Raw genomic sequence first — 12,967 nt, 5'->3', positions numbered from 1 at the left:
TGGTTTATTTTCTTATATGTCCTTCCAGTGGTTTAAGAATGTAGTTTCCAGGCTGGTGATTTAGCTTAGTGGTAGAGTGCTCGTCTAGCAAGCCCAATGCCCTGGGTTCAATCCTACAATAAAAATTTTTTTAGATAAAATCCACACAATAACTAAATAAAATAAGTATTTTTTAAAAGGAATATATTTTCCAGGAAACTTAAAATAGGAAAAAGTCATCAAATTAGTGGTCAAAATGTGATCCTTTTTTTTTTTTAACAATAACCCTTCATAAGAGGGATATTTAACAGAGAAAAAAAATCTGTAAGTCTTTACAACAAATAAAATGGTAAGAACTATGCATTCGTACTCTTAGTGCTAGCTGGGTGCTGCTGGCTCACACCTATAATCCTAGCTACTCACGAGGTTGAGATCTGAGAGGATCATGGTCAGAAGCCAACTTGTCTCCAATTAGCAGCAAAAAGTTAGTAGTAGAGGTGAGGTGAATCACCAGCCTTGAGTACAAACTACAAGCAAAGTGGGAGGCCTTGAGCTCAAGCCCCAACATCCTCCCAACACACACACAAAGGAAAAAATGAAGTAACTTAATAATTCCTGTATATGTGTGATCATTGTTGGTTTTGTCTAAATGAATAAAGTACTTAAGCCATAAAATGTTATTAAATGAAACATGTCATTTCCTAGATAGAATGAATGTGTAGACAAAAATGTGTTCTGCTTCATTTTGTGAAAGTGTTTATTTGCATGTGTTCGTCATTTTGTCAGAAAGCACAGGTTGTCCTTTTCTTCTGCCCCAGGTAGTAAACCAGTGGTTCTTGTGAATATAAGTATATGGCAGTCACCACAAAAGCCTTTTCAAACTCAAGGTGCATCCTTATACTCTATGCCAAAAACCACTGAGTTCAGTAGAATCTACAAGCAGAGAAAGAAGAGAAGATTGTATGTTTAAAAGTATTGGAACTGGGCAGGGAATATGGCCTAGTGGCAAGAGTGCTTGTCTCGTATGCATGAAGCCCTGGATTCTATTGCTCAGTACCACATATATAGAAAACAGCCAGAAGTGGCGCTGTTGCTCAAGTGGCAGAGTGCTAGCCTTAAGCAAAGAGAATCCAGGGACAGTGCTTAGGCCCTGAGTCCAAGGCCCATGACTGGCACCCAAAAAAAAAAAAAAAAAAATTGGAACTCCTGGGGCTGGGAATATGGCCTAGTGGCAAGAGTACTCTCCTCATATACATGAAGCCCTTGGTTCGATTCCTCAGCACCACATATATAGAAAATGGCCAGAAGTGGCGCTGTGGCTCAAGTGGCAGAGTATGTTAGCCTTGAGCAAAAAAGAAGCCAGCGGGGCTGGGGATATAGCCTAGTGGCAAGAGTGCCTGCCTCGGATACATGAGGCCCTAGGTTCGATTCCCCAGCACCACATATACAGAAAACGGCCAGAAGCGGCGCTGTGGCTCAAGTGGCAGAGTGCTAGCCTTGAGCGGGAAGAAGCCAGGGACAGTGCTGACAGTGCTCAGGCCCTGAGTCCGAGGCCCAGGACTGGCAAAAAAAAAAAAAAAAAAGAAGCCAGGGACAGTGCTCAGGCCCTGAGTTCACGGCCCAGGAATGGCAAAAATAAATAAATAATTAAAAAATATTGGAACTCCTTCAGCACCACATACATGAAAAAAGCCAGAAGTGGCGCTGTGGCTCAAGAGGTAGAGTGCTAGCCTTGAGCAAAAAGAAGCCAGGAACAATGCTCAGACCCTGAGTTCAAGCCCCAGGACTAGCAAAACAAAACAAAAAATCTGAACTCTAAAAAAAAATGTTTGCATTTTCATTACAATGTTTCTACTGTCACTAAAAGAAGGTATCTCATGAGAAAGTATAGTTTGAACAACATTCCTGGGTATTGTCACTTTTTAATTAGTGAATGTTTTATAATACTAGGACATATTTATGCAAACAAGTTTGAACTCAGTCAGCCTAATTTCTTTTTAGTATTTCTCTTCAAAAATGGTTTGACGTAAAGCCCCGACTACAAATTTATCTGCAGTATAAATTAACTGGATGACTATAAGTAAGCACTGACCAAAGTATTGTGTTTTTAAACTTCCTTTGTGAAAATAGATTTGTCTGTGCTCCTTACAATACGTAGTCACTGTAGTCCAGTAGTTTTTATATGAAATCTTTTCTAGTATAGGAGTTATACACGATTCTGTGGTTGAGTGTTTTGTAAGTTGAATGTCTTCCGTATTCTAGTCAGAAAATATTTTAATAAGGTCTTTACTGCTTCCATGCAGGGCAACCTTTCATTTAGCAGAGCAGGTATAGATTATAGGTTATAACCTCTCTCTCTCTCTCTCTCTCTCTCTCTCTCTCTCTTTCATTTTTGGTCTGAGATGGGACTCAGACTTAGTAATTGACACTTTGGGTCATTGACTGGTGCTCTACCAACTGAGCAACACCTCCAACCCCTAGATTATAACTTTAATGATACTACACTTTCTGCTATACTGTCACCAATATCTAATAAATACTTATATTTGGACATTTTTCTTTTGTCATTTTTTCTTACTTTACACTTATCATTGGTGCCAAATATTCCCAAATTAACACATGAAATGAATATGCTCTATCAAAATTTTATCTTGGAGTAGTTGGCTTGATCACATGAATCCACATGACAAGTGTTTTATGACACAATTTATATTATATTTACATTATTATTATTATTGCCAGTCCTGGGGCTTGGACTCAGGGCCTGAGCACTGTCCCTGGCTTCTTTTTGCTCAAGGCTACCACTCTACCACTTGAGCAACAGTGCCACTTCTGGCTTTTTCTATATATGTAGTGCTGAGGAATCTAACCCAGGGCTTCATGTATCTGAGGCAAGCACTCTACCACTAGGCCATATTCCCAGTCCCTACTTATATTATTTTTTATAACGAGGCTTCCTGCCCTTCCTTTCAAAACCAGACTATTGACTGAGGAAAACGTTAGAGAGCTGCAAACTGCCTTACTTCATTAGTATTTATTTACTTACTTTTGAGCTGGTACTGGAGCTTGAACTCAGGGCTTTTCACTTTTGGCTTTTTTGCTCAATATTGGTACTCTACAAGCCATTTCTCTACTTCCAGCCCTTTTCTGTTAATTGGAGGTAATAACCTCATGGGCTTTTCTCTGACTTCAACTCAAAATCTCATATCTCAGCCTTTTGAGCAGCTAGGATTACAGGTGTGAGTCACCAGTGCCATGCCTTGCCTCACTTTTAGTGATTACTAATAAAGCTAATGTGAGAAAAAGGAATTTTTGAAGTTCTTGAAATGCATGGAGTGATGACAGTCTTTATATCTTGTCAATCTAGTATACTAATTTTTCTTTGGAGGTTCTGGATTTGCTTGCTAGGCAGGCATTCTACCACTGAGCCATGTTCCTAGTCCTTCAGTTTTTTTTGTTGTTTTGTTTTTTTTGACATAGGTCTCAATTTTTGCCTAGGCTTGCATCTAGAATGCAGTCCTCCTATTTTATACTTAACATCCTACAGTTTCTAATGGTGAGATGGAGTTGCATGTACTTTTCTGTCTGGGTTGGCCTGGAACTGGGATCGTCCTGATCTTAGATTCCCATGTTGCTAGGATAACAGGCATATACCCCCACATCCAGCTATTGGTTGAGAAGGAAGTCTTGTGAATGTTTGCCTGGACTGGCCTTGAATGGCTTACTGTATTTTTTTGGTTCAAAGAGAAATTTATTATATATTGTTAAGCTAGACATTAGACTATTATTCTTTAGGGGCACTAACTTTTGAGATGTTTTTATTTGAACAGTTTTTGTAACATTTTATAGTCTTTATGATGGAATTTTTTTTTTAACTGACAGGTGCATTCCTTGTAAAGGTTCTCGATTTCCTCCCACCCTTCCACGCCCTGCTGTCGCCATATTATCCTTTAGACTTCCTTACTGTCAGATTGCAACAGAGAAAGGACAAATGGAGGTATGTGGAATTCTTAGCTTGACACTCTGAATTTGGTAGACAGTCATTTTCAAATTAGTGTGATGACTATTGCTTTATGATTAGATGAGAAGGGGAGAACTGCTCACAATCACCAGTCCACCTGGTTGCCATAAAAACTTCTAGGGGTTTTTTTACAAAGTAAATAGTTATGACTGAAGGTCATACTACGATAAGGACATTCCTCCCCTGGTCCAGCAGGTCTTCCATACATACTGTGCTATCAATGCGGGCCCTGGCTCACCTCACCCCTGGCCCTCACCCTTTGCTATTAGAATCATTTGAAATCTTAAAGTTATTACTAAATAAGGAGGAAATCATATTCGGCAAAACTAGTTTACCAAAATTGTCCGAGCATTAGTTATGATAGCTAGGAAACCTGAGACATATTTATACACGTAAAACCTTTTTTTTTTTTTTTGGCCAGTCCTGGGGCTTTGGACTCAGGGCCTGAACACTGTCCCAGGCTTCTTTTTGCTCAAGGCTAGCACTCTGCCGCTTGATCCACAGCGCCACTTCTGGCCATTTTCTGTATATGTGGTGCTGGGGAATTGAACCCAGGGCCTCATGTATACGAGGCAAGCGCTCTTTGCCACTAGGCCATATCCCCAGCCCACGTAAAACCTTTTTTAAGGATAGAAGGATAAAACTAAAATCACATTGGAATTTGAAGTGTAAAATAAATGTATAGAAAGGAGGATTTCAGCAAATACTTATTCAAAAACTGATATCTTAAGGTAAATGACCCACAGTGATGTTAATGTTCGTCTCTAATTTTATCCACTTTTGTAGGAACAATTTTGGCGTTCAATTATATTTCACAACCATCTTGATTACTTAGCTAAAAATGGGTATGAATATGAAGAGAGCATTAAAAATCAAGCAATAAAAGAACAACAGGAACTTTTAATGAAAATGCTTGCGGTGAGTAAAATACATTGAAGAAAAAAATGTTATCCTTTTTAGAGGTTGAATTTTTTTTTCTCCTCATGCTACTGGAGCTTGAACTTGGCCTGCTACTCAGGTACTCTACCACTTGAGCCATACCCCCAATCCTAGGTTGAGTTTCTTAAAATAGTGAATTAGCAGTAGTATCTTATACGTAGGATTCTTAGGTTTTATCCATTGATTCTTCTTCCTTTTAAAAGTTCTGTTTCCTTCTTGATGTTGCAGTTAAAATATTTGAAATATTTCCTTGTAGCTAATATCATAGGTAGGTGCTACATCCCCTTTGCTTTTTGCCCACCAGTTTGAGGGTTTTGTTTTGTTTTGTTTTGTTTTTGCCAGTCCTGGGCCTTGGACTCAGGGCCAGAGCACCGTCCCTGGCTTCTTTCTGCTCAAGGCTGGCACTCTGCCACCTGAGCCACAGCGCCCCTTCTGGCCGTTTTCCATTTATGTGGTACTGGGGAATCGAACCGAGAGCTTCATGTGTAGGAGGCAAGCACTCTTGCCACTAGGCCATATTCCCAGCCTCAGTTTGAGTTTTAGCAGGCCCTCTGGGTGGGTGACTGAGGCTATTCTGGCTATTGCTCATATCCTCCACAAAGTTTGGATGGGGTATATTTAGATCTCCAGGACTAGACAGGCTTTAAATTTAGCTCCAGCTCTTGTCACCTTCTTTGAAGTAATTACCTGTGTATAATAAACATTTGTTGTGGCCTGTGACCAGGTTTGGTTCCTTGGATACATAAGTTCATTTATCTTTGCTAGAATTTGTCTTAGAGGTTCAAAGTACTGTTGACACGGTGGCTCACACATGCATTCCTAGCTACTAGGGATGCTCTGAGATAGGGAGGATAGTGATTTGAGGCCAACCTGGGAAGAAAAGTTCACAAGAATACCCCTGCCACTCAACCAGTAGCTAGTCATGGCCCTGCTCACCAGTAACTGGACACAGTGGTGTGCATGCCATTGTAGTTTTGTGGGAAGTGTAAATAGGCAGCTCATGGTACAGGTACATGCCTCAAGTAGAAAGCAAGACTATTAAAAATAACCAGTACCCCCACCCCCGCCGGAAAAAAAAAAAAAAAGAACGGACTAGAGGTGTAGCTTAGTGGTAGAGTGTGCCTGTAGCCTCTGAGTCAAACCCTAGCATTGACATGAAAAATATTCCATATTAACAAGTATTAGAGGAAATCTTGAGTACATCCAGAGAAATATGTAGAGCTTTTATACTGATAAATCATATGTGGTACATTTAAATAACAAAATACATCTGCACTGAATTCTGTCACCCTTAGTATCAACATCCTCTGTTTGAGCTTGAGTTTCCTCATGTTGAGTTGCCAGAATTCAAGCTAAAAGTGTTTCACAAGACACATTAAAAGGAAATGCCCTTTATTTTATCGAAAAGCACACTATAAGAAAACCAAATTGTTAATTTGGAAGCTGTATAAACCATTTGTAATAGTTTAAGATCATAAATGATACTATGCTTTAAGATGGAAGTATAAATTTTCTTCTCCCATTAAAATTTCTTTAGTAGCATTTGTGTGCCAATTCTGAGCAAAGTAATATTTAACTTACTTAGTTTTCTTCCTTTGTTGGTTTTTCTGTCCTACTGGATGAGTACTAGAAATCAGGTTAAAGAGAATTTTGTTTATATTTTAAGACTTTTTAGTTTCCTTCTTAAAATTGTTTTATTTGATTAAATCTAAGTTACTGTTAATTTTAAATTCATCATTATTTAAGTCAATGAGACAAAAAGACTGCTCATCAAACTAAACTACTATGAGTTGAAAGATGCTTTCCAATTTCATAGTAAAATGTGGAAAGTGGGGGGATTGGGGAGGGGAAGGTGGGAGAAAAATGGAGGAGGTAACAAGTTTGATAAAAATGTACTCACTCACTGCCTTATATCTGAAACTAACCCCTCTGTACGTCACTTTGACAAGTAATTAATTAATTTTAAAAAGTGTGTAAAGTGTACATCTTATAAGCAGTATAATTGTATAATCAGCACCTTAAAAAAGTTCTGTTTTACTAGTAGTAACAGTATTTTAAAAGTTTTTGACTTAGCTGGGTGCTGGTGATCTCTCACACCTGTAATCCTAGCTCCTAGGGAGGCTGAGATTTGAGAATCACAGTTCAAAGCCACCCCAAGCAGGAAAGTCTATGAGACTCATCTCCAAAGAAAACCACCAGAAAACCAGAAGTGGTGCTGTGGCTCAAAGCGGTAGGTAGAGCACTAGGCTTGAGTAGAAAAGCTCAGGGACAGTGCACAGGCAGAGTTCAAGCCCCACAACCAACAACAACAAAAAAGTTTTAGACTTAATATATTTGTTTTTTCTTTTGCGAATAGCTTTCTTGTAAACTGGAGAGAGAATTTCGTTGTGTGGAACTTGCCGAATTAATGACTCAACATGCTGTGAATTTAGCTGTTAAATATGCTTCTCGCTCTCGGAAGTTAATATTGGCCCAAAAACTTAGTGAACTAGCTGTAGAAAAGGCAGCTGAACTGGCAGCAACACAAGCAGAGGAGGAAGAGGAGGAAGAGGATTTCAGAAAGAAGCTGAGTGCTGGGTAAAAAATACTGAGCTGTTTGAATTTTCCTTTATAATCTAAATACATTTATCTTTGCATGGCTCCTTATTATTGTCTCTTAGTTACAGTAATACTGCTACAGAGTGGGATCAGCCAAGGCTCAGAAACCGAACAGAAGATACTGACAGCAGAGGACAGGCTGATGATACAGAAAAACCACCAGAACTCCCTGAGCATGGTGAGGTTCATTGTGGATATGTGTGTGTGTATGCTGGTCCTGGGGCATGGGTACTGTCTTGAGCATTTTTGCTTAAGACTGGTGCTCTTTCACTTGAACCACAGCTCCATTTCCAACTTTTTGGTGGTTAATTGGAGGTAAGAGTTTCACAAACTTTCCTGCCCAGGCTGGCTTCAAACTATGATCCTCAGATCTCAACCCCTTGTGTAGCTAGGATTACAGGTGTGAGCCACTAGTGCCCAGCTGAGCCACATTTGTTTGAATATCTTGTTATAGTTAAGTAGTTGTACAAACAAGTTGTCATTCACCAGAACAGCTTATGAATATAGTGCATTTTAATCAGTGTCACCCCTTTCATATTTTTCACCCATCCCTCTCAACCCACCCCTTCCCTTACTTATCTTAATTTTAGGTAATTTTTTGCCATTTAACAAAGCAATTTATGTGTACAGTGCATCTTGATCGGTGTGTCACCACTTCAATATCGCCACCCTCCCTTTGACCTACCCCTGCCCTTATTTTTCTCAATTCTGTGGTATATACAAATGAATTCTTGACTGCATTCTTGCTCCTTACCCCTTGCATGCTTCCCCTCATTTGTGGTAGCTTGAACCTGCCTATAAATCTACAAAGTAAACACACAGGAGGGAGCAAAGGGGTACAGATGAATTAACTGAAGTGTAATAGACTCGATGGAGAGCACAAATGGTGTAATGCTTTAAAAAGACTTAAGTCAAAGCTCAACAAAATAAGTACCAGAAAATGGGTACTTGCAAGAGGGGAGAGTGGGGCCAAGGATAAATGGGTAGAAGAATGAGATACATCATTTTTAAGGCTGTAAATGATGAGAAATGTCATGAGTATGAATTTTCCCATTTTGCTTGGTGAGGGAACTCCAGGTCCCTTCCTTCTCCATGACATCTTTTGCTGTCTGTTGAATATCAAGGATGACTTTATTTTGCTCACTTAGGTTATATTGTTTATCTTAATTATAGGACAGAACTCCAAAAGTGCAGATACATTTGATGTTCCAGCTATTAAGTCAGGTGAGAAATATTTATAAAATTGTGATGTCAAGAAAATTTAACAAGTCGTTTGTAATTTCTTCACTGTATTTTTGTTGTTGTTGTTTTCTGGTACTGGGATCAAACCCAGAACATTGCACTTGCTAGGCAAGTGCTTTGCCACTGAGCCACATCCCAGCCCAGCAATTAGTTTGTTTTTTTGTGTGTGTTTTTTTTGCCAGTCCTGGGCCTTGAACTCAGGGTCTGAGCACTGTCCTGGCTTCTTTTTGCTTAAGGCTAGCACTCTGCAACTTGAGCCACAGCGCCACTTCTGGCCGTTTTCTGTATATGTGGTGCTGGGGAATTGAACCCAGGGCTTCAGGTATACGAGGCAAGCACTCTTGCCACTAGGCCATATTCCCAGCCCCCAGCAATTAGTTTTTAAAGTGGTCCGTCTTCTACTCAAATATACCTTCCCTTTAGTGTCTGTTTGTTTTTTCATTTTGTTTTTTAGTCAGAGATTTTTGTTTGTGAAATGCAGTAACACACCCTTATTAAATGCCTGTTGTTTGTCAGGGATGAGAACTCAAGCAAACAGTCATGGTTGATCCCTGCCTTGATGTTATTCCCAGCTGGAAGAACATATGCTGACGATAGAGCTGAGTTTTACTAAGAAAACATGCAGAATGTGGGAGGATCTGTGGGAGTGGGAGTGGGATGGTACAATGGGTAGAGTGGTAGAGGTGTTGCTAATGTAGAGTATAGGACTTCAGAGTGTGAAGAAAGACTCCGTTTCTTAGGTACTTCAGTGAATGGTGTTGTCATTCACTGCATCATCAGGAAGCACTAGAATAAGGCAGATTTAGATAAGATGATAATTTAGATAATGATGAATTATGAGATAAGTAAGATATGTAGACTGTGGTTATTTGGGTCGGTTAGGCTGGACGCTGAAGCAAGTAGTGTGGGGGCTGGGAATGTGGCTTAGGGGTAGAGTGCCGTCCTAGCATGCGTGAAGCCCTGGGTTTGATTTCTCGGCACCACATAAACAGAAAAAGCCGGAAGTGGGCACTGTGGTTCAAGAGGTAGAGTGCTAGCCTTGAACAAAAAGAAGCCAGGGGCAGTGCTTAGGCCCTGCTGGCTAAATAAATAAATAAATAAATAAATAAATGGCTTAGAGACCCAGAGTTGGAATGATTGGCAGAAGTAGAGCAAGCACTACTCTGGCCTGGGTGAACATGAACTTGATGGGGCATCCTCCACATAAGCATCAGATAGAGTACTAAGAACCACTGGAAGAGATTGAGGCCACTGGTCTAGAGAGAAAGGGGTTAAGTTTGGAAAAGAAGTCTCAAAAGTCAAGGGAGGAAAAATAGAATGGAATGCTATTGAGCAGTTAAAACACGATGACAATTTGATCACAGAATTGGAGGCCTTAGCAAGACTAGGTTCTGCAGGGATGTGAAGTTATATTATTGCATAGAAGGATGGATGAGCAGGAAAGAAATGGGAGAAACTGTTAACAGATTGTTGTGTTTTTGTTTTTGTTTTTTAATTTGGCTGGGTAGAGGATGTGAGAGAAAATAGTTGCTAAAAGGAATATGGAATAGAAGGCTTATTTTTTGTTTGTCTTGGCTTTTTAATTTTTGTTTTTGGTGGTACCAAGGTTAGAATTAAGGATCTTTCACCTGGTAGGTAAGTGCTTTATCACTTGAGCCATGTTCCCAGTTGGGTTTTTGTTTGTTTGTTTGCTATTATTTCTTAAATAGGGTCTCACATTTATTCTCAGTCTGGTATGAACCACGATCTTCTTAGTTATAATTCCTACATAGCTGGGATGGCAGGCATGCAAAACCAAATCTATCTTATTAGCTGACTCTTGCTAATAAGTTTTTGCCCCAGCTGGGTTAGAACTACAGTCCTCCCATTCCTACCTCTTATGTTGCTGGGATTGTAGGCGTGAGCCATTATACAGTTTTTGTTTGTGTTTTAAAGTTGGGAAACTTGAGCTAATATGATGAAAAAGTCAACCATAGGGAAGGAAGCATCAGTAGGTAGAGGTTTTTTATGTTTTTCCTTTTTCTCTTGTACCTTACTTTTTTCATTTAGTTAATATTGTGGAAATTAGCTAATATTGATACTTTTCACTTTATTCAGAGTTTTAGACATGAATACAGTATACTTGTGAGTTTCTTTTTTATTTTTATTTATTTTTATTTTTGGCCAGTCCTGGAGCTTGGACTCAGGGCCTGAGCACTGTCCCCTAGCTTCTTTTTGCTCAAGGCTAGCACTCTGCCACTTGAGCCACAGCGCCACTTCTGGCCGTTTTCTGTATATGTGGTGCTGGGGAATCGAACCCAGGGCCTCATGTATACGAGGCAAGCACTCTTGCCACTAGGCCATATCCCCAGCCCTTGTGAGTTTCTTTACAAGGGATGAATGGACTTAGTATAAATGGATTATAAGCCTTAGCTAAAATAACACCCTACTAGCCAGGCCCTGGTAGATCATGCCTGTGTTCCTAGCCACTCAGAAGGCTGAGATCTGAGGATCCCTGTTTGAAGCAAGCTGGGGCAGGAAAGGCCAAAAGGCTATGGTACTCTTATCTCTAATTAACCACCTAAAAACTGAAAGTGACACTGGCTCAAAACAAAGCAAAGTGGTAGAGCATGAGCCTTGAGCAAAAATACTCAGAGACAGCACTCAGGCTCTAAGTTCAAGCCCCCCAACCAACAACAAAAAAAAAATAAGGCCTCGCTGTTCATAACAACAGGAGAGAAAGACAAGTCGGTTTTGGGTGTCCTGTTGTAGCAAGTGGGACAGTTTCCGTCTAACACCATTTTGTTCTGGGATAGGAAATAGGTCGTCTATGGCTGTTAGTAGGGTTTTATTTTGTTTTGTTTTGCCAGTCCTTAGAGCCTGGACATTGACCCTGAACTTCTTTTGCTCAAGGCTAGCACTCTATCACTTGAGCCACAGTGCCACTTCTGGCTTTTTCTGTGTATGTGGTACTGAGGAATTGAACCCAGGGCTTCATGCATACTAGGCAAGTGCTCTACTACTAAGGCACATTTCCAGCCCAGCTGTTCAGTAGTTTTAAAGTTGCAGATTACCTATATTGTCATATAAGGCAGTTTAGAATACTTCATTTAGCATTTAGAAGTCAGAAGTCATCTATATTTTAATAATACTAAGTGAAGGTTTCTTTCTTGTGAAAGGTTCTGTTACCTCTAGCAACCAAGGACGAATAAACCCATTCAAGGTAAACTTTTTCCAGTGATATTTTTTAAACTTCCTTCCTTCCCTCCCTCCCTCCCTCCCTCCCTCCCTCCCTCCCTCCCTCCCTCCCTCCCTCCCTCCCTCCCTCCCTCCTTCCCTCCCTTCCTCCTTCCCTATTTTATCTGTTATACAAACTGAAGACCATCTGGATTCTCAGAGGGTTCTGGACTCCATTAAAACTATTTGACATTGAAAGGAGCTTCAAAGGCTTGTGCTTGTGGGCACTGAGGTGCTCAGTTGTGGGAGCTGTAGAAACTAGTTTCCTGGTTTTGGTAGAGGTCCTGTGGCACCTTCAGCAGCAGCAGCTGGACAAGGTTGATGTCTCTGGGAGGCAAAGGAAGGAATGGGAGGCAGTTCCCTTTATATTCAATCACTGATGTCTTGGCCCAATTCTATTCATTCCAGTTTGGCATCTGTAGCAATCTGTGTCGCCCATTCTGACCTTGGTACTAAGATACCAAGTTCACCAAAGCTGTTGAAGAGCTTTGGGATCAAGTCCTTCTCTGTGAGTGAGGTCAGTCATTCTCATGGCTTGTTTATTATTGCCACGCAGTTTTCCAAACATTTCCTTCACTTGCATCCACTGTGCCTTGATGTGCTCATGTTATTCCAGTTCTGTAAACAAGTTCTGCAACAGGTGGTTGTGGGATTGAGACCAAGGTCCGGGTGGCAGAGAGTCTGTGAGAGATAGTAGCAATAACAGACAGCCACATTTTCCCAGTGTCTTTCAGCCCCTTGGAAGCTGGAAGTATCAGTGGTATTTCTTATTATTTAAAAGTATGTCCATGCAATGGAATGTTTCCAAGTAATCCTTAGTCTCAGAGCCATTAAACACTGATCATTGTGAAAAGAAAGAAAAAGCAGCTTCAGTTCACATTTGGGCCAGGAATTTTTTATTTTATTTTTATTTTTTGCCAGTCCTGGGCCTTGGTCTCAGGGCCTGAGCACTGGTCCCTGGCTTCTTTTTTC

General features: G+C 40.3%; 1 protein-coding gene across 1 annotated transcript in view; it reads left to right on the top strand.

Moving 5' to 3' along the window:
- The window catches only part of Wdhd1 (WD repeat and HMG-box DNA binding protein 1), a 60,560-nt gene that overhangs the window by 39,091 nt on the left and 8,502 nt on the right, over window positions 1-12,967 (top strand). Inside the window, 6 exon segments of the mRNA XM_048362948.1 lie at window positions 3,862-3,976; window positions 4,787-4,918; window positions 7,296-7,516; window positions 7,600-7,715; window positions 8,711-8,761; window positions 11,938-11,981. Coding sequence (XP_048218905.1) covers window positions 3,862-3,976; window positions 4,787-4,918; window positions 7,296-7,516; window positions 7,600-7,715; window positions 8,711-8,761; window positions 11,938-11,981 — 679 coding nt within the window.

The sequence above is a fragment of the Perognathus longimembris genome, chromosome 14 (assembly GCF_023159225.1).
Source record: "Perognathus longimembris pacificus isolate PPM17 chromosome 14, ASM2315922v1, whole genome shotgun sequence".
Lineage (NCBI taxonomy): Eukaryota > Metazoa > Chordata > Mammalia > Rodentia > Heteromyidae > Perognathus > Perognathus longimembris.
The sequence above is the reverse complement of the archived record's forward strand: the minus strand, read 5'-3'. Positions and strand labels throughout refer to the sequence as shown.